The sequence below is a fragment of the Chiloscyllium plagiosum genome, unplaced genomic scaffold, assembly GCF_037043375.1.
Source record: "Chiloscyllium plagiosum isolate Xiang-an unplaced genomic scaffold, Cpla_swu_hap1 HiC_scaffold_9, whole genome shotgun sequence".
NCBI classification, from domain to species: domain Eukaryota; kingdom Metazoa; phylum Chordata; class Chondrichthyes; order Orectolobiformes; family Hemiscylliidae; genus Chiloscyllium; species Chiloscyllium plagiosum.
In genome coordinates, this window is record NW_028270147.1 from 33,915,874 (window position 1) to 33,943,167 (window position 27,294).

The 27,294-nt window shown below is 42.0% G+C and overlaps 1 protein-coding gene across 1 annotated transcript in view; it reads right to left on the reverse strand.

The window, feature by feature from the left end:
* dhcr24 (24-dehydrocholesterol reductase) overlaps positions 1 to 12,577 on the reverse strand; it is a 47,927-nt gene extending 35,350 nt beyond the window's left edge. Inside the window, exon 1 of the mRNA XM_043698996.2 lies at positions 12,294 to 12,577. Coding sequence (XP_043554931.1) covers positions 12,294 to 12,524 — 231 coding nt within the window. The 5' untranslated portion in view covers positions 12,525 to 12,577. The remainder of the gene's footprint in view (positions 1 to 12,293) is intronic.
* Positions 12,578 to 27,294: the final 14,717 nt, after the last annotated feature.

Here is a 27,294-nt window from a genome sequence, read left to right on the forward strand (position 1 = left end):
AAAAATAAAACACTTGAAATTAGATTCAATATGTCCAATTTATCCAAAAGATTCTGTTTAATACAGAAATGATTCATGGAAAGGCAAAAGCAAGATTTGTATTCCACTCAGCCATTTTAACAATTTACCTGAAAACAAGGTAGTTAGTCAGCTTACACGATCACATTCAGAACATTTATTTATTATTTTCTAAAAACATCTAGGAGGTTCTGATATAGATGAATATAAAAGGTAAAAACTAGTGTTCGTCACAAATACTGATAGCTACGGCTGACAGTGGTAAGTCATTATAGTTTCTGAATATCACTGCAAGGGATTCTCGGAAAATTGTCCTTGGTGCAACTATCTTTAGTTGCCATACCAATGAACTTTGTTCCATCAGAAAGATCACGAGTGAGCTGGTCACTGCCAATTTCACAGTCCTCCATTTCATTTACAACCCATCCAATCCTAAGACAGTCAAAGGCAGCCCATAACAGGACCTGGACACTACCAATATAAAGGTGGTATTACACTATCATAATGTCAGCTCTTTAAGCCAAACATGAAAAGGTACTTGTATAAAAGGGTCCTCTGAGCCAGTCCCATACAATAGCACAAGGCTGGTGGCAAATGGCATTCCAACAATATTTCTACACCATCCATCATTACAAAGGAAGTTTTTGATACCTTTACAGAGGAGCAAAGTAAAATCTAATACATTTTCACTTCTCTGTCCCAAGCCAGGTCCTTCCACTATAGGAAGGGCCCAAATCCATCTCAGTTGGAAAAACGATAAAGCTTTATGCTGTTAGTACCAAACTCATCCACACCACCCATCCACTGAAATGAGATGGAAATGTGTTGCTGGAAAAGCGCAGTAGGTCCAGCAACACATTTCCAGCAACACATTTCCATCTCTGATCTCCAGCATCTGCAGACCTCACTTTATCCACTGAAATGAGCCAACCAACCAATCTCCTCCAAGGAGTCCAAAATGCTGTGATAACAAGCACTTTTGCATGCATGTTATAGTCAGAAACTATAATAATAATGGTAGAGGGTTCAATGTTCTTTCCATCACAAGGATGATTAAGAGTGTTCAGGCTGTTCAGAAAAGGTTCATTATGATGATCCCCTATAGAAGGGATTATCTTATGAACAAAGGTTAAGCAGGTTGGGACCCTAATTGGAATTTAGAAGAATGAGAGGTATTCTCATTGAAACCTTTAGGATTCTTAAGGGAAAATAAAACCAAAGAACTGCGGACACTGGAAATCAGAAATACCAACAGAAGTTGGAAAAATTCAGCAGGTCTGGCAGCATCTATGGAGATAGCAGAGTTAACATTTTGGGTCAAGTCTCTCTTCTTCAGAACAAATCCTTAGGGAGTTTGACAGGGTAAATGCCAAGTCGATACTCCCCCTCATGGGACAGTCTAGGACAGGAGGGCATATAGTCTTCGAGTAAAGGGCTGCTAATTTAAGATAGAGATGAGGAGAATTTCTTCTGTCAGTGTCCAGTGTCTTTGGAACTCCTTGCCACAAATAGCTGTGGAGGTAGAGACCTCGTGTACATTTAAGATAATTTATATTTAAGATAGTGAGTTAGATTCTAGATGAGTACGACATTGAGCAGTTATGGGGAAAGGACAAGAAAGTGAACATGAGGAATGTTGGATAGGCTATTATCTTATATAAGGCAGAGCAGCTTTGAGGGATCAAGTGGACTACTCCTGTTCCTATTTCTTATGATCCAGGAATATCTCACTCAAATGGCAGGTGGCAAGAGCAGGAATGTTGGAAGAACTTGGAGACTGGTAATCTAGCTATCTAGTTCTGTTAGGGATGCACTTCCTTTGCCAACAAGATGCTTAGAATGGGACTTGAACATAGTGCTTCCAACTCAGAGCCAGGGACATTATCCACTGTGCCACAAGACCTTTGGAGCTTAAAAAACACAGGGATGTAAACTATTTTAACTGTGACTCAGGTAAATATACAAAAAACATCTTTAGGGGGAGAAAGACAAACTCATGTATAAAAGAGGCAACCGAATGCCAATTGCTGCTGTACTTCAAAGCCTCTCAAACTTTAACAGTTGAAAAGTCCTTCCTCACCTTACATTTTATACTTTCATATTCAGATGTCAATAGAGGGCTCAACTTTTCTGATTACCCTATTCTTTATTATTGTGCCATGGGTTAACATTGTTAATTACAATACGTTAATATTTATTTCTCCCAGATATGTATAGTACATTTACCCTATTAAATGATTTTCAGATTACAGAGGTTCATGGATTAAAGTTGATATGTAACAGCTTTGTTCACTGGCACTGTAGCTCATAAAAGCTTAAGATTAGACCATTAGATCTGGTTGTCTGTTTGATCGCTGAACTGGTGGGTTTGTTCTCAGACATTTTCTCACGACACTACATAACATCAGTAAGCCTCTGGTGAAGGGTCGGTGTTCTGTCCCACTTGTTTTTTTATGTGTCTTGGTTTGTTGTGGTGGGTGATATCATTTCCGGCTGTTTCTGAGAGGTTGGTAAATGGGGTCGAAATCTGTAAGTTTATTAATGGAGTTCCGGTTTGAATGCCAAGCTTCTAAGAATTCCAGTGCACCATGTGTCTTTGTTTGGTCTGTCCCACAAGTCTATCAAAATTGCATTGATCCTTTTCAGTTATCATGTTAAGCTCAGTTTTGAACTGTTTCACAAACAACAATCTAATAGGATTCAGACTCCCTCCAAACAGTGAGCTCAAGAAGTGACAGGACTTCTAGTTAAATACCTCCTTTCACTTTAGCCAATCAGTTCTCTTCAAAGAATGGGAAAGTAGCACAAGGTAAATTAAATTTTTGCTTCAAGAAAGAAAATTTAAATTCTGGATTCTTTATTTTATCAATGAAAACATTGGCTGACTGTCTTAACTCCAGGTATTCTCATCACAAGGCTTTTACAGCAGCTTTTCCATCTTTAAATTCCACATAGCAGTATTCAGGAAAATGTGCCCAATTACTGTAAACAGGCTGCAATGTGGCTGAAACTTTCAAACATCTCTTTCAATTACAACTATGAAATCAGGGTATCTGTCCAGAAGGTAGTTTAGGCATCAAACTAAATGAGGATAATCTTATTTGGAAAATGATATAATTTTTTCCATTAACTTCCCAATACATTTGCCTGAAGTATTTCCAAAATCAATATTTCACAATCTAAGTAATACAATGATAAATAACTGCTATTAAAACCAGAAATTTTATTTGGGCCCAGAGTGGGTCCTAGCTTGCAATCACTGCCAACTATCTGTATCCAATGGGTACACTTACAACCAATGAATTTTTAGAAAGTTGGTGTAACCTACATTTGAGGATTAGTGGTGCTGGAAGGGCACAGCAGTTCAGGCAGCATCCAAGGAGCAGCGAAATCGACGTTTCGGGCAAAAGCCCTTCCAACCTACATTTGAGTCTATAACCAGCATACTTCATGTTGATGTATACGATGACTGCAAAAACTCAAAATATAAAGTTGTAGCTCTGTGATTATGAGTGCACATCCTCTCAACTTTGATGCATCTTATCTCAGTATCATAATACAGTCAGCAGATATCTATGGCCCTATTCCTGAAATTTCAATAAGATTAATCTTGTAATCTTGAACTGTAACCTCACAGGTGAAGGCAAGGCAATAGTAGTAGTAAATAGTAGCCCATTGGCAAACTTCTCAAATAGTAGGTTTGACTACTAATTCAAAGGTAAATTTGAGTGCAGGACGAATGCCACGTCAGCTCTTTTCTCTCCTTACAGATGCTGCCAGACCTGCTGAGATTTTCCAGCATTTCTCTTTTGGTTTCAGATTCCAGCATCCGCACTAATTTGCTTTTATTTCATACTAACAAGTCAGCTTGCAGTTGCTTATATTTGCTGAGCAAAAGCCTCAGGGATTTAAAATATTACATTATAGCCCTAATCTATACCTAAAATATTATAAAAACTTGTATGTATGCAAATCAAACACCCTCTACATTGTCCTCATGATTAAATGATAATATTTGTGTGCCTCAATCAAACATTTATGGGGAAGAGCTCAATTAGTTAAAAGCATGAACAGTAAATGAAGGATAATATTTTACTGAAATAAGGGCCATTAGCCTATTATTATTAACTTGACCAAATATTATGCTTATTGCATGAGCTGCAGTAAAAGGAAAAAAGGTATTGCAGATGAATTATCAACTTTCTGATTTCCTCAAGGACAAATCCTGTTCAAAACATGTTGTTTCAAAGGACAAACAAATTAAGTGAGAATAGCCAAGCCAGGGCTGAATATGTGGCATAGATGGAAACAAGTCTATATATGGTTACTTAGCAAAACGAAGAACCTTGAAACAAAAACAATTTTGCTGGAACTCAGCAGGTTTGGCAGTATCTGTGGAGTGAAAGTTGAGTTAATGTTTTTGAGTCCAGTGACCCTTCTTCAGAACTGATAATAGCTAGGAAAAAGCGGTATATGTGCTGAAGACAGGAGGTGGGGGGGGGAAAGAGGAGAGTGGTGAATGAGTGAGCAGATAGGGGGACATGGAGCACAGAGACAGAGAAAGAGAATGACAATTAGGCAGACAAAGGGATGGATGACAGTATGCCAAGGAGAAAGAAATGCTGATAATGGGTACCATATGTATGTGAAAATGGGTTGACTGTACTGAAATCAGACCATATCATAACAGAGCCTAAAAGGGCATACAAATGGTTATCATATATAATAGCTATCTTGCTCAACAAAACGAGAGAAGAAAAGAACTACAAAGACAAACAAAACACAAGCAACATTTTTTTAAAAAGTTGAAGAATTAGCCCTACACAATTTCCTACATATTTGGATACGGTTATGTTTTAGCTTGAAAGATTGTTGATTTAGTCCATTTGTTCTTGAGAGATTAGTTAACTTTCATCTTTCTGGCCCAATATTGAGACAATTAAACCTAATACATTGGATCTAGAAGCAGACAGTAGCAGCTCTTTGTTGGGATTGGCAGGCTGGGTGGGATGGGGAGGGCATGTCCCGTGGGGTAACTTTGCTTCAATTATTAACTTTAAGTAAATAATTTTGTGGGAAAATTGTTTTTTGCTGCTAAAAGAGCAAGCTTAGAGTTCTTTTTCAGTTTTCGAACATTATGGCAATCTGCTCCCTAAATCCCACTGGCCTTATTCATGCATATCAGCAATAAAGGCAGCTGTATGTCTCCTGAGTTTTCATGGTTAATATACTTCAGGTTCTAAGGGGATAACTGAAGTGCAGCAGCTACTCAGCTTCACTGGCAAAGGCTGAAGTGAGGAGTTTAGGAATTGCAAACTTTGACTAGCAACTTTGTACAGCAATGGAGCAGTTTTATACAATGATTTATGCAGTTTGGAAATGCTTGTCAATTGTTTAAAAAAGTCATTTTCACAACGATTCACACCCTTTTTCATTCTCAACCCACTCAAATATTTACAGAAGCCTTCCCATCTCTATCAACAGTTGACATCTCTGGCAGATACAGCTGTACCAATGGGTATATCTCTGTCACCGTTGCAGAGTAAAGGTGGAGCAAAGAAAAATCAGATACCATCTTAGGTGAAGGATGTAATCCAGCAAAGTACTATTTTCCCCCTCCTCCTAAAGAGAATATGCAGACAGCATTGGTCACAACAGAAGCACTTTACATTAAAAAAAAATGCACTTTACCAAAGGACAACAGAGTAACTCTGCAACCTACTATTTTTAAGATTTACAGTCACGGTCATCTAACCAGACTTGTTTCTGACAATGAAAGGAATCATCACACCTAAAGGACCATATGAGTTGGCTACTGTGGTCATTGTAACATCAGCCACAAAGCAGGACAGACATACAATTGTCAGGTCACTCAAATCATTGCAGAGGCTGGTGTCCTGTCAACAAGTCACCCTTTATTTACTTGTGCATAGTATACTGGCTGTAGCCAGCCAACAGACAGTCAGTCCCCTACACTGTGGGGATTCTAAATCCCCGGTTTATATATTTTGTCTCTTTTTTTCAACCTGTCATGTGTGTGTATATGTGTCAGTCACAGTGAAGAACAAGTGTGTAAATCTTTATTTATATTCCAACACCAGGAAGAATCCCCTCTTTATTCTATTTTAGAACTTATTTTCTTTTTAAAATTTTTTTCAGAACCTCTGACACTCCTGTTTATTTTTTTTTCTTATTACCCCCACACTTCTGCCTAACTGCAGTAGTGCTTATTTTTTTCCCCAGCACCCATGTTGTGTGTGTGTGCAGGTGTGAGGCACAGTGTAAGGCACAAGGTGCATGAATCTTTATTCAAATTTCCACCATCAGGAAGAAAGGAAACACCCAGTGGCCAGTGACAAGCAGTACCCTTCACATCAAAGGGCAATGCTGTGTGGTCAAACAGTGAAGGGGAGGGCAGGGATCAAATCAAACTAGAATTGGAGGGGGAAATAATGCACTCCACGCCCTGCGGCACCCACCTCTCCCTGAACAACTCCAGGGTGTCAGTGGACATCACGTGCTCCTTCTCCAGAGATACCTGTGCTCTAACGTAACCACGGAAGAGGGGCAGGCAGTCGGCCCTAACAACCCCCTCCACAATCCCCTGATTATTTTTTTTTTCCAATATTGAGCAGTTTATTCACATTTAGCATAGGACAATGAGTTGCATCTACAGAGAGTCTCTACAGGTCTCCCATTTTATACATCTCACAAGCAGCTCACTCCCTGCAGTCAGATCAGTCACTCTCCCCCAGGGTCAAACAGATACTCTCCCAGGCCATTCTCAGGGGCTCCCAGTCTCTTCAGGTTGGTGATGTGATCTCCCAGCTTCTTGATCATCTTCACTTGCTCATCCAAGTAGTGAGACTCCACGAAGTCACACAGATGAGGGTCCGTGTGGTCAGAGGAGAGTTTGTGCAGATCAAGCAGACTCTGGTTCACATCTTTCTCCATCTGCAGAGCTCTCTGCATTGCCGCCAGACCATTGCCCCACTCATCCTGCTCTGGCTTCTTGACATCCTGCAGGAGGACTCTTCCTCCACGTTTATTCTGGAATTCCATCAGTTTCTCAGCGTGTTAATCCCCTGTTTATAATAGTCAGTCAAGGCTTCCTGATTGGCCCAGGTTAACAACCCTGATCAAGGATCCTGCAGTCATCTAGATTCTCCTAGTTCCAATCACTAAAAGCACCAACGCTCTTTACATGACAGCTGACCAAATCATAAGTAATGGTATCAAAACAAGCAGTCACAGATTGGGCCATACAGTTGTACAGATGGGTTGCAGACTTGAGTGGTGCTGGAAAAGCACAACAGGTCAGGTAACATCCAAGGAGCAAGAAAATTGACGTTTTGGGTGAAAGCCCTTCATCAAATGAAAAACCCTTCCTGATGAAGAGCTTTTTCCCGAAACATCGATTTTTTTCCAGCACCACTCTAATCTTGACTCTAATCTCCATCTGCAGTACAAATTTCGTCTGGGTTGCAGACGTCCCCAGGATTCACAAAGAACAAAGAAAATTTACAGCCCAAGAACAGGCCCTTCGGCTCTCCAAGCCTGAGCCGATCCAAATGTACTCTCTAAACCTTTCGGTCAATTCCTAAGCATCTATGTCCCTCTGCTCCCCACCTATTCAGTCATCAGTCCAGACATCTTAAATGAATCTACCATGCCTGCCTCTACCACCTCTGATAGCCATGCGTTTCAGACGCCCACCACCCTCTGAGTGAAGTACTTGCCGCATGTATTCCCCTTAAACTTTCCACCTCTCTCCTTGAAAGCGTGACCTCTCGTTATAGAATCCTTCACCTTGGGGAAAAAACTTGTCTCTATCCACCCTGTCTATACCCTTCATGACTTTGTAAACCTCAATCAGGTCCCTCCCTCAATCTCCTTTTTACTAATGAAAATAAACCAAACCTACTCAACTTCTCTTCATAGGTTAGATCTCATCGAATACAGGGGGAACTAGCCATTTGGATATCGAACTGGCTCAAAGATAGAAGACAGAGGGTGGTGGTGGAGGGTTGTTTTTCAGACTGGAGGCCTGGTAAGGTCCTAGGGAGTGTTGCTGAACAAAGAGACCTTGGAGTGCAGGTTCATAGCTCCTTGAAAGTGGAGTCGCAGGTAGATAGGACAGTGAAGAAGGCGTTTCATATGCTTTCCTTTATTGGTCAGAGTATTGAGTACAGGAGTTGGGAGGTCATGTTGCGGTTGTACAGGACATTGGTTAGGCCACTGTTGGAATATTGCATGCAATTCTGGTCTCCTTCCTATTGGAAAGATGTTGTGAAACTTGAAAGGGTTCAGAAAAGATTCACAAGGATGTTGCCAGGGTTGGAGGATTTGAGCTATAGGGAGAGGCTGAACAGACTGGGGCTGTTTTCCCTGGTGTGTCGGAGGCTGAGGGGTGACCTTATAGAGGTTTACAAAATTGAGGGGTATAGATAGGGTAAATAGGCAAAGTCTTTTCCCTGGGGTCAGGGAGTCCAGAACTAGAGGGCATAGTTTTCGGTGAGAGGGGAAAAATATAAGAGACCGAAGGGACAACTTTTTCAGGCAGAGGGTGGTACGTGTATGGAATGAGCTGCCAGAGGATGTGGTGGAGGCTGGTACAATTGCAACATTCAAGAGGCATTTGGATGGGTATATAAATAGGAAGGGTTTGGAGGGATATGGGTCAGGTGCTGGCAGGTGGGACTAGATTGGGTTGGGATATCTGGTCGGCATGGACGGGTTGGACTGAAGGGTCTGTTTCCATGCTGTATATCTCTATGACTCTAGTTAGCACCTTCCATACCAGGCAACATCCTCATAAACCTTCTCTGCACCCTCTCCAAAGCATCCACATCTTTTTAGTAATGTTGCGATCAGAACTGTACACAGTATTCCAAATGCGGCCGAAACAAAATCCTGTACAATCTTAACATGACTTGCCAGCTGTTATAGTCAACAGCCCGTCCAATGAAGGCAAGCATGCTATATGCCTTCTTGACCACTCTATCCACCTGTACAGCAACCTTCAGTGCCCCTGCGCTCCCAGATCTCTCTGCCCACCAACTGTTCCCAAGGCTCTTCCATTCTTTGTATAATTCGCTCTAGAGTACAGTAATACATAATATACAAGTTAGCTGAGGGAATCCATTGTCTTCCCCCACCCCCACTCAGCTAGCCCACAGTAAGGAATTTCACTTGCTAATTTCCAGACTTGGGTATGACACTGATCAGAAGGTCAGTAACACCATGACACCAAGGTGAGTATCCAATATGCAGCTAGTTGCCATGACATTATTCAGAACCATGAGACCTTCCCTTTTAGAACCAGGAAACAGAATGAGATTCGCAAATGTGATAAAGTGGAGGTTGACCCCACCCCCACCCTGAGAACTAACATTGAAACACCAAAGGGGAGCATCCATTATCTGTAAAAGAAGTGTGAAAATGGTGTAAACTGCTTTCCAACCTCTAATGATTAAGTAAAATAAATCCCTGACACTCACTTTAAAATAAAACAGTAACAATTTATCTAACTCTAAATGAACAAATTAACTAAACTATTAACAAACTGAATAAAACCCTTCTAACCATTCCTAAATAAAGCAAAATTCTAATGATATTCTGTTCCAATAAATATGAGTCCCACTCAAAAAAATAGAATTTAGTCTCTTGAAATTACAGCTGGGTTACATGTCTTCTGGAATGTTCTGTGCCTTCTCCATCAATTCTTCTGTCAGGAATATTAACTGGTTGTACCATTGGTACCGTTTTTGTTTAGATTGTGCTTTCTCTAAGACAAAGAGGAGGCTGTGAGAGCCAACGATTGTCTCTTGAGAGCAGAGGGCTGTTGGCTCTGGCAATGGCAACTTGCTCTGTGGTTTTTGTCCTACTGCCCCCTTCTTTTTATACCCTTGATGACATATCAATATTTCTTACAATAGGATTGGTCCTATGTTGTCAAAACCATCAGATTTAAATTTAATAGATTTTTTGGTATCCAAGTACCTGTTCAAATTGATTGGCTAAATTCAAAAGCCTGCTGTCTTGGAAAAAAAACTGCTGTTTGTCCTGCTAACTGTACGACCTTTTGATACAAATGTTTCAATTTGGGTGCTCTCTGCGTACTTGCAAATTTTGCTGTTGCTCACAGACATCCATTTTAAATCTCTAAGCTCAGAAAAAGCACATGATCTTTTAAAGGGACCACACAATGCTTTCCCCTCCTACCATTTTACAAAAACCTAAATCTGCCTCAATCTACAAGTACTGTACCCAACTTTGCAATACAAAATGATTTATGGAAGGAAAAACCACACCTTTTTCTTTGGCTTAGAATGAAGGAAAACAGATGGTGAAAAGTATTACTTCAAATAATTCTCTTCATGAAATCTAATTATGGTAATCTATTCTTAATACAAAGTGCTTTTGGAAGAAGTTTCACTAAAATGTCTCAACTATCTCATTAGCATGGTAAAAACAATAACTGCAGATGCTGGAAACCAGATTCTGGTGGGGGAAGGGGAAATGAGGAAGCTGTGCCCAACATTTCAACTCCCCCTCCCATTCTGCCGAGGACATGGAGGTCCTGGGCCTCCTTCATCGCCGCTCCCTCACCACCAGACGCCTGGAGGAAGAACGCCTCATCTTCTGCCTCGGAACACTTCAACCCCAGGGCATCAATGTGGACTTCAACAGTTTCCTCATTTCCCCTTCACCCACCTCACCCTAGTTTCAAACTTCCAGCTCAGCACTGTCCCCTTGACTTGTCCGGACTTGTCCGACCTGCCTAGCTCCTTTTCCACCTATCCACTCCACCCTCTTCTCCCTGACCTATTACCTTCATCTCCTCCCCCACTCACCCATTGTACTCTATGCTATTCTCTCCCCACCCTCCCCTAGCTTATCTCTCCATGCTTCAGGCTCTCTGCCTTTATTCCTCATGAAGGGCTTTTGCCCGAAACATCGATTTCGCTGCTCGTTGGATGCTGCCTGAATTGCTGTGCTCTTGCAGCACCACTGATCCAGTATCTCATTAGCATGTCAAGCATAAAGTCAACTCCAAAATCCCTTCCTCCTGGAAACCCAGATGGAGATGTGCCAAATCTGGTCTCTGTCTCCTTTCAGAGACCTTTATATCCTGAAAAATGAGACAATCACAGGGCCAGGCTTAAGAAATAATGATGAGCAAACATAATTCACAATGAAGACATAATTGATGCCTACTTGAAATTAACTCTATACTTAACTGTTGCACAAGCCAAATGTTATTTTCAGAAATTGTCCTACATTGGGAATTTTATAGTTGATAACGTGGTAAAACCGTCTGTTATACCACCAACTACTTACAACACATGCTGTCCTGTAATTAATTATTTTGACATGAGAATTGTTAAGGAGGAAACATTTACAGAGCCAAGGGTGCTCAAGGGAAATCATTTTTGTGACCATTAATTTTCATTGGTAAACCACAGCCTTGTAAGCGAACAGATGATGCTGTCAAAATCATTATTATGCAGCCTGTATGTAAGGAGAGGAAACTTCACTTTACTTCAGGCAGTATTCATTTGTCATATGTATCTTAGTTTACCACAGGCAGACCACCATTAGTCTCCAGGATGTATTACAATCCACTGCACAGCACTGACCTTCACCAGACCCTAAGTTGGTTAATTCATATGCATACATGCTCTACAGGACTTGGATGTTCTTGTCCCTAGAATATTATATTTCTCCAGTTGAAAGGAGCATGTGACTTCATTATGGGTTACAAACAGAATTTTACCTTCCATGCTGAGGGGAGACTCAAAAGTGTCAGTTTTTGAGTGCGATTAGTGTATCATGCATGGGTTTAGACATTTAGACAGAGATTAGCTATTCTATGCCAGGGTATAGTTTACATGCAGCATCCTAGGGAAGGATTTCATATGAAATGATAGGCAACCCAGGGTGAAGCATTCCTTAGACAGGGCGGGGCATTGTAGTAGAGAGGGCACCCAGGGGTGGAGCACCCTTTAGGTGGGGGCACTTGTATTAGAGAGGGCACCCAGGGGTGGGTGGAGCACCCTTTGGCCACACGGGACTAGGGTGCACAAGGTGTGGGGGTGGGGTATACTGGGTGGTGGTGTTGAAGGTGGGTGTGCAACACCCTGAACAGGGGTCTAGTGGGTGGCAGACAGGGATGCACTGGAGGTGGTCATCCCTGGATTGTTTACACACTTGGCACTGGATAGGGTTTGGACAGTACAATGACACTCTGCTCCATACAGACTGACCCTCACCTGCCTCTGGATGTCCCTGACCCGCTGGTCGTGTTGTTTTGGTGCACTGCACAGTTTGAAGACCAGCCAAGCACGGAGGTAATAGTAAACATCGAAAACCACGGAGAGGGGCAGCAAGAAAAGGCAGACGAAGACCCAGCGGTGATGGATGATGATGTATTCCACGCCTTTGGTGCGGACCCAGATCAGGAGCAGGGCCACTAGCATAGCCAGGTAAATAACTGACTCCATCGTCCAGCAGCCCGTGCCAGTTGCTCCTGACAGCGCGAGCTCCCGAGCCAGCCGCCTCCTCGCGCGCGGCAACACCGCCCCCTACCGCGTGAACCCCGCCCCCTACCGCCCTCACACCGCCCCGTTCCCGCTAACACCGCCCTTCTGTCCCCAATCCCGCTCGCTATTGGTTCAACTCGTTCCGCGCCCACCGACGCTGAAGCTCCGCCCCCATACCCGGAACACCATCCCCAACCAATCCGCGCTATCGTTCCCTGGGTGGTACACGTGATCCCCGCGTGTGCGTCCTGGCGACCCTGACATCCAATCGGACGCTGGCCTGTGTCCACCGGTCCGGACTTTGTCCAATGGAAGGTAGCGACGGATCAGACCACCGGGCACGCGGGCATTCCATTGGCGCACATGTTACCTCCCCCCCCCCCCACCGTTTAAGTGTGAATTTGGCAGTGAATGTATGAGAAATGCTGTGCAAACAGTTTCATCATCGTTTAATGAGAGAGTTATGAAATTGTACAGATTGTGATAATATAACTAAAGACTGCAAACTGGGACATGAATTGATAAAAAAAACTTGCATATTTCGAACAGGTTTTTGTTGTCATTTCTATTAAGTGTATAACACCATAAATCAGGATCAATGTAGACAATCAAAATACATTTGAACTGACTACATTGGTTATTGCATACAAGTGATTAAGATCAGCACAAGACAAATACGTAGGAGAAAGTGAGGACTGCAGATCATGGAGATCAGAGTCTAGAGTGTGGTGCTGGAAACGCACAGCCGGATGCTGCCTGACCGGCTGTGCTTTTTCCAGCACCACACTCTCGACATTAGACAAATACGTGCTGTTTGTGCATATCCAGCATTGAATGAAAACAAACGGAAAGAACTGTGAATGTTGTAAATCAGAGAAAACAGAAATTGCTGGAAAAGCTCAATAGGTCTGGCACCATCTGTGGACAGCAATCAGTCAACGTTTCGGATCGAGTGAACCTTCCTCAGGACTCAAATGAACTCAGTTGAATGAAGAAATCTCGTAGCTCACATTCGCAAACTGCACAGCTAACACTTGTGTCGAAATTATAATGTTAAGTATATATACTGAATAATCTTCACAAATATGCTGCTATTTATATACTCTAATCTTAGCAATAGTACTGTTTCTTATAAACATTGTCTCAGTGTTTCACACAGGTTTTAATTTTCTCATGGTTTGTGATTATCAGCGAGTTTTTTTTTCACTAGTGACAATGAAATGACTTGCTTCCACAATCACCAATCTGTGGCCATTCACAAAACCTGTCTGTCTCGAGTACCATACTAGAACGAACATTGGGGGTTTTGAAGAGACATAAAGATGCAGTCATCTTTCAGTTTCCATTGGTTGCTACTCAGAGCTGCACAATAGTGTAGAATGCACTCCTCAGCAGTGATCCTAGCACACTCATAAACCCTTTTAAAGATCGTCTTAAAGGAGGAATGAAAGGTGAAGAGATTTGGGGATGTAATTCCAGAGTTTAGGGCCAAGGCAGTTGAAAGCATAACCCGACATGTGGAACAATTAAGATTGGAAGGGTCAAGAGAATAGAGATGTGCGAGGCTGTGTAGCTGAAGGAGATAATAGAGACAGGGAACCGTTAGTCCATGTAGAAATTTGAAACTAAGGATAATAATGTTAAGATCAAAGTATTCTATAACAAGGAAGTCAGTGAGCATATGGGTGATGGTTAAATGGAACTAATGCAAGGAAGGAGACCTTAGGTTTATGGAGGACAGAATGAGAAAGATCAGCAGGTGTTGGAATAGTCAAATCTAGAGATAATGAAGACAAGGCTGAGAGTTTCAGCAGCAATGGATCTGAGTTGGGTGATATTATAGAGATGGAAGTAAGCAAGCTTAGGGAAACCAGCAAGGCACACCCAGCTGGAAGTCAACTGAGAAGTATACCCAGGGGCATAGGTGGAAGGGGTGAACAGCAGATGAAGACATGGACAGCAGACCACAACAAACTGGAGGTCATAGTCATTTAGTTCTACAACATGGAAACAGACACTGCAGTTCAACTCGTCCATGCCCAACTAGATATCCTAATTCAATCTAGTTCAATTTCTGGGGCTATAACCTTCAGTTTTGTCCACTGCAATTTTGCTGTCATCTGTAAATTTGCTAACCAAACAGGATACAGTGGAAATCCAGAGAATGCTGGAACTATACTGGATTTAAAGCAGAGATTGGGAAAGGGAGGCAAATTGGGATACAGTCATAAATTGAAAGATTATTTCCATAATTCTTCAATATTTACCATGGAGAAAGAAATGGCAGCTAGAGAACTCAGAGAAGTAAACAGAGGTATCTTGAAAATAATTCACAATACAGAAGAGGAATTGCTGGACGTCTTAATACACATTATTTGGAGATGCCGGTGTTGGACAAAGTTAAAAATCACAGAACACCAGGTTATAGTCCAACAGGTTTAATTGGAAGCACACTAGCTTTCGGAGCGACACTCCTTCCACTATTACCACTATGAAGGAGCGTCGCTCCGAAAGCTAGTGTGCTTCCAATTAAAGCTGTTGGACTATAACCTGGTGTTGTATGAGTTTTAACTTAATACACATTAAGATAGATAAATCCCCAGGACCTGGTCATGTGTATCCCAGGGCATTGTGGGAAGCTAAGGAAGAAATTGCAAAGATATTTGTGCAATCAATAGCCAAGGGTGAGGTGCTGGAGTACTGGAGATTGACTAATGTTGTACCATTATTTAAGAAAGGCTGTAAGGAAAAGCCAGGAACTACAGATCGGGGAACAGAACTTCAGTGGTGGGTACGTTGTTGGAGGGGAGTTTGAGAGACAAGATCTGCATGCATTTGGAAAGGCAAGAACTGATTAGGGATGGTCAGCATGGCGTTGTGCATGGGAAATCATGTCTCACAAATTTGATTGAGTTTTTTCAAAAGGTGACCAAGAAGGTAGGTGAAGGCAGAGTGGTAGACATTGTTGACCTTCATCAAGCTACAACGTGGTAGCCTGATCACATGGGATCCAAGGAGAGCTAGCCAATTGGATAGAAAATTGACTTGACAGTAGGAGACAGAGGGTGATGGTAGGGGTCGTTTTTTGGACCCTGTTGATCAACTGGGCCAGTGGGCTGAGGAATGACAGATGGACTTCAATTCGGATAAATATGAGGTGTTGCATTTTGATAAGACAAGCCAGGGCAAGTCTTGTACACTTAATGGGAGGACCCTGGGTTGCAGGTTCCTCGAAAGTGGTGTCACAGGTAGAGGGTGGTGATGAATGCATTGAGTACAGGACCTGGGACTTCACATTACAGCTGTAGAAGACACTGACAAGACAGATTTTGAATACTGCATACAATTCTGATCATCGAGTACAGAAAAGATTTGCAAGGATGTTACTGAGACTGCAAGGTATGACTTATAAGGAGAGGCTGGATAAACTGGAACTTCATTCCCTGAAGTGTAGGAGGCTGCGGGATAACCTTAAAGTGGTTTATAAAATCATGAGGGGAATGGATAGGTGAATAGCCAAGGTCATATTCCCAGGGTAGGCAAGTCTAAATATAGAGGGCATAGGTTTTTAAGTTGCGAGGGGAAAGATTTAAAAGGGACCTGAGGGGCAACATTTTCACATCGTGGGTGGTATGTAAATGGAATGAGCTGTGGTAGAGGTGGGTACAACTACAACATTTAAAAGACATTTGGACAGCTACATGGATAGGAAAGATGTGGAAGGATAAGAGCCCAATGGGACTAGAAAACCTGGCCAGCATGGACAAGTTGGGCCGAAGAGTCTGTTTCCATGCCGTATGACTTTAGTTGCTGACCCTGATGGGAATTGCACTAATTAGATTAGATTACCTACAGTGTGGAAACAGGCCCTTCAGCCCAACAAGTCCACACTGATGCTCCAAAAAGCAACCCACCCAGACCCATCTCCCTCTGACTAATGCGCATAATACCAGGGACAATTTAGCATGGCCAATCCACCTGACCTGCACATCCTTGGATTGTGGAAGGAAACCGGAGCACCCAGAGGAAACCCACATGGAGAATGTGCAAACTCCATGCAGTCACCCGAGGCTGGAATCAAACCTAGGTCCCTGGTGCCATGAGGCTGCAGTGCTAATCACTGAGCCACCATGCCACCCTATATTAGATGGAGCATTAGAAAATGAGGGAAGAACCGCTACCTATTTTACAAATAACCCAGAAAGAGATGCTATAAATCAGATTATAACATTATAAGTAATATCTACAAGTGTTTTAATTTTGATATGTAGGGCTCCAGTTTTGTGGAATGCTCATAATTACCTACAGTACACATTTCACCTTTAGGTGGCCCTGTGATACATACTTTTATTGTTGATGTAGTCATGTTGTATGGTAGGTACTGTTTTATGAGGATCCATCCTTGAGATTGCACAATTTGACTGCAGGGATTCCTCAGCTGAGCTTTCTGAAAATATCTTGAGGAGCCTTTTGTTATCCTTATCTAAAACATCTAATATCTGAAATGCTTAGAATTTTTAAAAAAATATATGTTTCATAAATATATGATTAAACTTAACCATTAAGTTGGTTTTTTTTTGTCTCTTTTAATTAAAACTTTGCTCTAAGTTCTTTGTCTGTCCTGAAAGCCTGGCTGTGAAATTCACATAAGTCTCAGGACTTCGGATTGTGAACTGAAGTTGGAATGTACAATATAAGTATGTGAAGTGCATGTCCCATCCCAGGATGCATTAATAACATTTCACAAGCTAATTGTTCACCAGGTGTCCTCATGGGGCATGTATAGGAGAAAGAAAACCAGAAATAACTAGAGAAACACAGCGTCTATGGAGTGGGAAAGAAGAGTCAGCATTTCAGGTCCTTTAGTCTTTTTCAGAATAGAAAGAGAAAGAGGTCATGGTTAATAATGATAGTAACCATAGCAGCACACAAGCTATGGCCAGGGACACATGTATCCCATAATTCATTCATGAGGTGCAGCCTTCACACAGTAGAGTTAAGAGTCAATCGCATTTTTATGAGTCCAGAGTCATGTATTGGTTAGGTCAGGAAAGGAGAGCAACATTCCCTTCCCTAAAGGGCATTAATAAACCAGATGTATGTTTACAAACCTGATGACTTTATTTTAGTTGTTTATTGAATTCAGCTTTCACCATCTGCCCGGATGGGATTCAAAGCCACATTCTCAGAATTTTGGGCAGGATGACTAATCCAGTGACATTACCACGACACCAGCAGTTCTCCTCTGTGTTTTTAGTGTTTACTCACTTTACTGTTTATATGGAGGTCACCAGTATCTTTATACTTCACAATGCTTTCTTAGTGCATGCGCACTGACTTCAGCACTAACTGACAGACAGGTGAAACTAAGTACTGCAGATGCTGGAGATTAAAGTCGAGAGTGTGGTGCTGGAAAAGCACAGCACGTGAGGCAACATCCAAGGAGCAGGAAAATCGATGTTTCAAGCAAAAGCCCTTCATCAGGAATGAGAATTCCTGCATGCTTAAGAAAGCAGTGTGAACCATAAAGAGGCTGGCTGTCTGTCAGTTAGCATCTGAGGAGCAGGAAAATTGATGTTTCGGGCAAAATCAGAGAATTCCTGATGAAAGGCTTTTGCATGGAATGTCGATTTTCTGGCTCCTTGGATGCTAACTGATAGACAGCCAGCCTCTGTGTGGTGCACACTGCTTTCTTAAGCACACAGGGTCTTCAGTGCTCACTTACAGGCTGTCAGCCTTTGTGGCTTGCATTGCTTTTTAGCATACAATGAGAGGTATCAGCTTGTGACCATGGGGAGCACTGACTAATCAGTTTAAAAGTTGGACTGAGGTTGCACATGCTGCCATATGGCACAGTGTGATGTCAACATCAAATCTGCTGTTTGTTCCAGTAAGTCTGCATGACAAACGCACTTCAAGCATACTTCAATGAAATGGTCATGTGTGAAAGTCAAAGAGGAACACTCCTTAGTGGAGTTGAGGGGTCTGTAGTTAGTCAGGGAGTGCCATCGCAGTTAGTCAAGGGGCTCATCACATGCAGGGAATTGGCCACAGTTAGTTAGGCATTTCATCCTACATTTGATTTGATTTGATTTATTATTGTCACATGTACCTAAGTGCAGTGAAAAGTTATGTTTTGTGCACAGTACATGCAGATCAAAACATACAAAGATCATTCAGTGATTGAACAGAGTGAGGAATACAAAGTTGCGACTGCAAAGAAGGTGTATAAAAAGCAAGATCGACATTATATTTGAAACTTGAGAGTTCAATTCAAAAGTGTAATAACAGCGGGAAGAAACTGTTCTTGAACTCATTGATATATGTGTTTAAGCTTTTTTATCTTCTGCCTAATCAGAAAGGTTGGAAAAGATTATAGCTGGGGTGGGAGGGGTCTTTAATGATATTGGCTGCCCTTCCAAGGCTTTGGGAAGTGTAAATGGAGTCAATGGATAGAAGCTTGGTCTGGGTTGTGTTCACAACTCTCTGTAGTTTCTTGCCATTCAGGGGAGAGCAATTGCCATACCAAGCCGTGATGCATCGTTGTGCAGGCATTGTTGTGCCTTCTTGATTGTTGTATCAACATGGGTGGTCCAGGACAGATTGTTGGTGATCATCATTCCTCAGAATTTGACACTCTCGACCATCTCCACCTCAGCTCCATTGATGTAGATAGGGGCATGCCCTCCTCCTTGCTTCCTGAAGTTGATGATCAGCTCCTTCATTTTGCTGACTTTGCGGGAGAGATTGTTATCTTTACACCACATTACCAAGACTTGTAGATGGAGTTCAGACAAAATTTGACCATACAGTCATGAGTGTACAGGGTGTACAGTCAGGGGATGAGTACACAGGGCGCCGGTGTGGAGGATTGTCATAGAGAAAGTACTGTTGTGGTCTGTGGGTCAGAAAGTCGAGGATGCTGCAAAGGGTGCAGCAGAGACCTAGATCTCAGAGAGTCCAAAGATCCATGTCCTTGGAGGTCAGGGATAAGACAAAAGTCAACCCTGCAGGTCAAATGCAAGCAGCCCAGTGATTACAGGAAGATTAATTAGTGAGCAGTTACAGTTACCCTGCCATGTTAGTTATGGAGGGTGGGCCATAGTCAGTTCTGAGGTTTAACGTAGAAACATGAAACAGGGACAGGAGTAGGCCATTCAGTTTAATATTAGGCAAGAGCTTACTCAAGTCTCAGGATGTATTTCATGGTACTGAGTTGCTGAGGGCTTGGTGACAATAATAACAGACGATTGTAAGGTGAGACATCATTGTGAGAGTGAGGGAACTGGAACTTCTGGGGGACACGAGGGAAAGCTCACAGTTACAGAAACTCTGGCCTCTAAATGAGGAGAATATAGCACCAACAACAGCACAGAAATTTCTAAAGTGGTTGGCTCTTTGGGTAAATTGGGAATATTAATATTATGTAAAGGGCTCCAAATGGAAACAGGAATATGAAACATGATATGGAATGGAATGTGAGGGATAGCGAGATAGAGAGAAATTTGTTAATCACAGACGGTCTCTGCAACCCACACACTGAAATGAAGTTGGTACCTGGCACATCGCTACCTTCTCCCAGCCCCATCCCCTCTCCCCCATTTATCTCTCCACCCTGGAGGCTCCCTGCCTCCATTCCTGATGAAGGGCTTTTGCCCGAAACGTCGATTTTCCTAGCTCCTTGGATACTGCCTGACCTGCTGTGCTTTTCCAGTACCACTCTATAGTCTAAACATCAGATTGAAAGTCAACTGCTGAATTACTAGACCAAACGGCTGTCACTACATGCAAAGTAGGTCATTTTTCTTTCGGGGATTGAATAAAGCTTTTGGAACTAAGGCCCTCCTAAGGGCAATTGCAGTGTTAATGCTTATATTTATTCAGTAATGCTACCCATCTGTCTTTAATTCACAGTGCATCAGCAGGTGATTCATTGTCCAAGAACACAAATTTTAAAATTATGGCCTCAGCTAACATGACCACTACAATATGTACACTAATTGCCTCCTTGTCATGTCAACTAAGCAACCCTAATGAGAATGAGATATTTAAAAGCAGAGCCTGAAGTTCTCATTTCGCACCACATTTCAAAAGAAGTACTGGAAGACAATACTTTACAGCTGCCATAGTCACGCACTGAACTGTAAGTATGCAAGATTATGGGTTGTGATGTGGAAGAGAGACTTTTTGTGGGTTAGAACTGATATGGTGGCTTACTGGAAGAGTTTTGTTCCCAATATAACACGAAAACTTTGTGTAATGTACATTTCGGTAAGGTCACATAATTGGACGTCTTCTTAAGAAGATGTGTCAATGGCAAACTCTGGAAGCCTCTATCTTCATTGTGGGAGGGCATAACATGAGATTCATGGATATGAGGGTTCATAAGATCCTTTAATAAAACTGTGTTATCTTTCTAATAATCCCCATAGGTTATCAGCTCAAGGGTCTCAAGTGAAGAATGCCATCGTTTGAGTTGTTGTGGCCAACATAGCAGGAGTCAGCCATGACAACATTATCAGGAAGTTCTGCAAGAACAGAAACCAGCAGCAGCTACCCCACAGCCTCCAGAGGGACAAGCAGCAGGTGAAGAGCCTTCAAGGAAGTGGAGATATATAATAAGAGCCAAATTTCTAGGCCTCACTGTTAGTGCAGCCACTGATTAAGGAAGTTCCACTCTAGCATCTTTGAACAGTTTGAACCTGCTGAAGCAGGTCTTGTGCTCTGAAGGATTGAGCGGCATTCTGACCATGATAGCTTTCAAAGTCACAGCTGCCCTAAGCCTTTATGCCAATGGTTCATTTAGGGGAGCAACTGAGAATCTGTGTGACATCTCCCCAATCTCAACCCACAACAGAATCTGGGATGTCACCTAATGCTGTTATCTCTAGATTGCACTAATTTATATCTTCCCCCATGACAAGGTCAGTCAAGCAGTCTGTGCAGTGAGATTGTCCAACATCACTGGCTTCCCTCAGCCACAGAGCACTATTGACTGCATAAAAGTTACTTTGAGAGTGCCATATCACCAATCTTTGTCAACAGAAAAGTCTGGCACTCCGTCAGTCTTCAAATTATACATTATCATTGATGCCAGATTCTGGAGATCTTGAGATCTACCATGACTCTATACTAGAGAACTCATATGTTCCCACCTCCTTCCAAAGTCCTCAGGTCATACAGGGATGGTCGTTAGGAGACAAGAGGTATCCCTTCCAAATATGATATTTTTACAGTATCCTTTGACTGATGAGAAGATGAAGATGCAATGCTATTCACACTTTCACCAGCACTGTAATGGAACAGATTAAAGTCCTCGTGAAGATGAGGATTTCATGTTTGCAGTGCTGCAGCAGAATCTTCCAGTGAAGGCCAGAAAAGATGTCCTGCATTATTCTTACAAGCTGTGCCATCATGCTTAGCGCAAAAAAAGTCTCCAATGGCCACTGTGAACATTCAATGAAGCATTTTAAAGAAACAATTCCAGGTATGTCCACAAGATTTGTAATAAATTGCCCTTTTCATAATCCTTACAAATGGGATCCAATAACTATCCTGGACTCATGGTATCCAAGATCCCACCTAGCATACCTGATGTGCCATATCTACCCCAGTCTACTCTAAACGCTCCATCACTTACCTGATTTGATTTGATTTATTGTAGTAACATATACCTAAGCACAGTGAAAAACTTTGTTTAGTGAGCAGTATCATAGCAAACAAGGGCATTACAGATCATAAGCTGCTTAGACAGAGCACCTGACTCCCCCTTCTTATCATCACACTACATTCTACCCCCTTGGCACCCTAACTACCAGGCATCCTATACAACTGGCACCGTATATAAATGGGATCATACTTCTATTCACCTACTACTCTACATACTTGTCACAGTATACAACTGGCACCCTTTAAAGCTGGCACCTTACTTCCTACTCACCTGGCACTGTACCACCTTGCACCATACATAATTGGTTTCTATTTCACCTGGCATATGAACCTACCTAGCACCCAGTCTACCTGGCACCCTACCCTCAAACCTACCCTATGTACTTACCCTTTCAAAAGGAGCTGTCAAAGTGGTTGCCTGTGATGCTGGACATTTAAATTACAGTATATGGCAACTACTCCTTTGAAAGTTGGGTCTTGGTTTGATGTCCCCTGTTAACCTACACCACAAGGGTCCTGTCATTTAAATTATATTTCTGAATGATCCTTAATCAGAATCTCCTGCCTCTCTCTCTTAAGGTAGGGAAAAAGGACCAGAGTAGAAACCTGACTGTGATTGCAACTTCTCAGAACATCCAGAGATCCATAAATTGTAAAAGACTCAGTACTTCTTAATCTTTGACACAATTTCTATAACATCAGAGCTCCAGCTTCAGATTGAGCCTGGAGATGGAATGAGAATGCAAGTCCGGGAGAGCGAAGCAGCAATTGGGACATGGAGAAACTACAATTCAAAGGTTGGGAATAAGAAAAGGCCAGATCTTGGAGTGTCTAGACATGGGTAGAGGCCACAGTTTGGAGAGTTTGAGGAGGAGAAAGTTTCTGCAGCAGCCAGGATGTTCATGAAACTAGAGGCTTGTGAAGCAGGATTGCAAGCAACAAATGATATTGTTCTTTAATATTTTAAAATTTATCTAGTAGCAATTTAGCAATGAAAACTATTTCAACTTAGAAGGTATAATGTTTTAATATTTGTGTTTTCTTCGGATAAGGAAAGCCCTTCGGAACCTAACTATAGTTTTTAAATCCTTGAGAAATTAATGTTGTGATTAAAATTATTTCAACTAATGTCGCAATTTTCAGAACTTTATATGAATGCTTCTACGAATTCTCCCATACTTGGACATTTTGATGCATGAAAGTTGCTTTCCAAATACTTTATGTTCATGGACATATTTAATAGATTAATCTAAAGAGTGTTGGGAGCTTTTAACTAAATCTGAGTTAATAATAATTCTCAATGCCTCACCCCACATGGGAGCAGTTTAATAGACCAAGATTTAAAAATATTCTGCAATTTAAGGTTTTACTGAATTTCAAAGCTAAAATATAATTAAGAGTCAATGATTGAGAAATTGGTTAGTGCCAGTCTGTCAATATGAACTGACCACAGGAAATTATCCCTGCATTGGAACAGATGGATCTGAGTCAGATCTGATTTTGAGTCTCTGGCCTGTGAACATAAGGTCAGCAAGCTGTAAATGACCTCTACATTCATGAAGTGTTTCAAAAGGCTGGTCAAGGTCCATATCAACTCTAGTCTCCCAGCCTGCCCTCGATATCCCTTGCAATTTGCCTACCAACATGACAGGTCCACAGTGGATGCCATTTCCCTAGCCCTGCACTCTTCCCTAGAACATCTGGATAACAAGGACACATACATTAGACTCCTACTCATCGACTACAGCTCCACCTTCAATACCATAATCCCCTCCAGACTGATCTCAAAACTTGAGACCTAGATTTCGGCTCCATCCTCTGCAATTGGATCCTCAGCTCTCTGAACCACAGACCGCAATCAGTAAAGATAGTCAACTGCACCTCCTCCACCACAACACTCAATGCTGGAGCCACCTTCTCCCCCTAAAGATGCATTCTCAGCACCCTACCATACTCCCTGCAAACCCATGCCTGTGTAGCCAAATTCCGAGAAAGCGTCATCTACAAGTTTGCAGATGACACCAGCATAGTAGGATGATTATCTAACAATGATGAATCAGAATACAGAAAGGAGGTAGAGGGTTTGGTGTCATGGTGTAATGATATCAACCTCTCTTTCAATGTTGGCAAAACAAAAGAACTGATCATTGACTTCAGAAAGAAAGGAGGAGAACATGCCCCCATTTACTTCAACGGAGCGGGGAGTTGAGAGGGTTGAAAGCATCAAGTTCCTAGGAATGACTATAACTGACAACCTGTCCTGGATTTCCCACATAGATGCAACAGTCAAGAAGGCACAACAATGCCTCTTTAATCTCAGGTGGCTTAGGAAATACAGCATGTCTTTTACGACCCTCATGAATTTTTATAGATGCACCATCAACTGCATACTATCCGGATACATAACAGCCTGGTACAGCAACTGCTCTGCACAGGTCAATGAGAAACTACACAAGATTGTGTGCACAGCCCAGACCATCAGCCAACCTTCCATCCATGCACTCCAGTTACACTTCTCGTTGCTGCGGAAAGGCTGCCAACATCACTAAAAAACCCTGCCACCCCCGGTAATGCTCTTCTACAACCTCTTCCAGCAGGCAGAAGATATAGAAGCTTGAACACACACACCAGCAGTTTCAAGAACAGTTTATTAGTCTGATGAATGGACTCTCTAACTTAAAACTATGTTGATCTTCTTAATGTTGATCTTGCTTCACGTACCTCCTGTATAGTGTAACCAGTATGCCTCACTCTGTCTAAGCTCCCTATAATCTATATGTCCTTGCTTACTATGATCTGCCTGTACTTGCAGATAAAACTTTTCACTGTACTTAGGTACACGTGACTACAATAAATCAAATCAAATCAGGTGCCTGCCACTTGAGAAAACAACAGCTCAAAATCAATGAAGATTAAATATGTTGTCAGTAATATCCTTCAGGAACAGTATGGGGTGTCTGAGAAAAGAGAGGAAATAACTGGGTGGGAGAGGATAACTCGAGGAATTATGGGGCATGTAAGAAAGGTACTTCAATTAATGTTGATGATGTAAATTTTCACGTAGATTGGACAAATTAAATTAGCAGCAGTAGCTCTGAGAATGAGTTCGATTGGATGAGATTCCCTACTGCATGGAAACAGGCCACTTGGCCCAACAAGTCCACACCAACCTTCTAAAGAGTAATCCACCCAGATCCATTTCCCTCTGACTAATGTACCTAACACTATGGGCAATTTAGCATGGCCAATTCACCTGATCTGCACATCTTTGGACTGTGGGAGGAAATCCATACAAACATGGGGTGAATGTGCAAACTCCACAGAGACAGTCACCCAAGGCTGAGAATTGAACCCAGGCCCCTGGTGCTGTGAGGTAGCAGTGCTAACCACTGAGCCACCGTGTTATCCAGCATTTGAGCCGAGCTTCACACTCTTGCTCCACATTCAAGTATGTGTTCTGTAGAAGCATCCAGGAAGTGGATTCGGATGTGCCATGAGGGCTGTTTGAGGCTGGAACATATTGAATGCAAATATCTGTGGACATGTGGTGCAGGTGGCTGGTGCTCACAGTGTGCGCCCTGAGATGTTGGCGCTACTCGGGCAAGTAGCAAGCTGAATTCATGAGGCACCCACTTTGATTTCCATATTAACATTTCTTGACATGCAGCTGGTTTGGCTTCTCTGGTAAGTTACGAAGCTGAATATTAATGGAAATAACCGATCCATTAGCAAATCATTTAATGAGAAATAATCTCCCTTAATTGATAACTGGCTACTTCCTTGTGATAAACTCAACGTGCTTCTTGTCAAAAGCATTAAAAATATCATAAGATGCTCCCAATGTCAAGATAGCCCTCAGTTGGCTTCTCATCCAATTCTGCCACAAATCACACCATAGCCCACACTCAGATTCCTATAAGAGTCTATCCATTGTGTGCAATGCATTCACAGAGACCTATGGAAGTAATGAATTACAAAGGCATGAGAACAATAGTGCATATAGTTTTTAAGGAGAAAGTGAGGTCTGCAGATGCTGGAGGTCAGAGTCGAAAAGTGTGACGTTGGAAAAACACAGCAGGTCAAGCAGTATCACAGGAGCAGGAGAATTGATGTTTCAGGCATAAGCCCTTCATCAGGAATGTCATCATTCCTGATGAAGGGCTTATGCCCCAAACATTGATTCTCCTGCACCTCAGATGCTGCCTGACCTACTGTGCTTTTCCAGTACTACACTTTTCGACCACGTAGTTGGTAACTTGAGTAACTAAAAATGTACATGATAATGCATGTCTTTTGTATATCAAAAGAGGGATGTTTGGATTGAAATGCAATCGTACAAATGCCTCTCCTAGTATGCTACGGTCAAAAGATCTTTACATTAAGGCACACACTACAGGCAGACATCTCAAACTTCAATTTAGTAAAGTCCTCCAGTTAAACGCACATCTATGCTGTAAAATAGCTATCCCACGTAGCAGCATTTCAGTTACATGCTTCTGTTTCTGTGTTTGCCAAAATGACAGATGGTGCCACGCCATCCATCATAGATATGTTTGACAGAGGTAAAACAACATGGCACCACTGAATTTTCTAATGTCTTTAAAATGTTTAACCAACCAATTTGTTACCAGGAGAACCAAAATTGCCTAGAACTTTATGCATTCATTTCATTTTAAATCTGCCATCCAGATATATTTAAATTAAATTATATAGTTTTACAGTGTATCTCCAAATAAAAGATTTTCAACATTTTCATGAAGGCTGTACATCACTACATGAAGCTGAACACCAGTTTCTGTAGTTTAATTTTTGCATTTAATCTGCAAGAAAATTTTCAATTACAGTTTCAATTGCAGCAACGCTGGAGTGTTTTGTTTTCACCGATTGGCTTGTTTACATTTTCATCATAGTCCCTTTATTGCAGCTGTTGGGACTTCCTGTGACCCAATAATATCTAGTAATGTTGAAAGATATCCTTAACTACATAACCTGCTCATCTGAGAGGCAATAAAAGTCGCTTTTAGAAGTTTGAGTGAGAGACTGTGAATCAGTTTTGTAAATT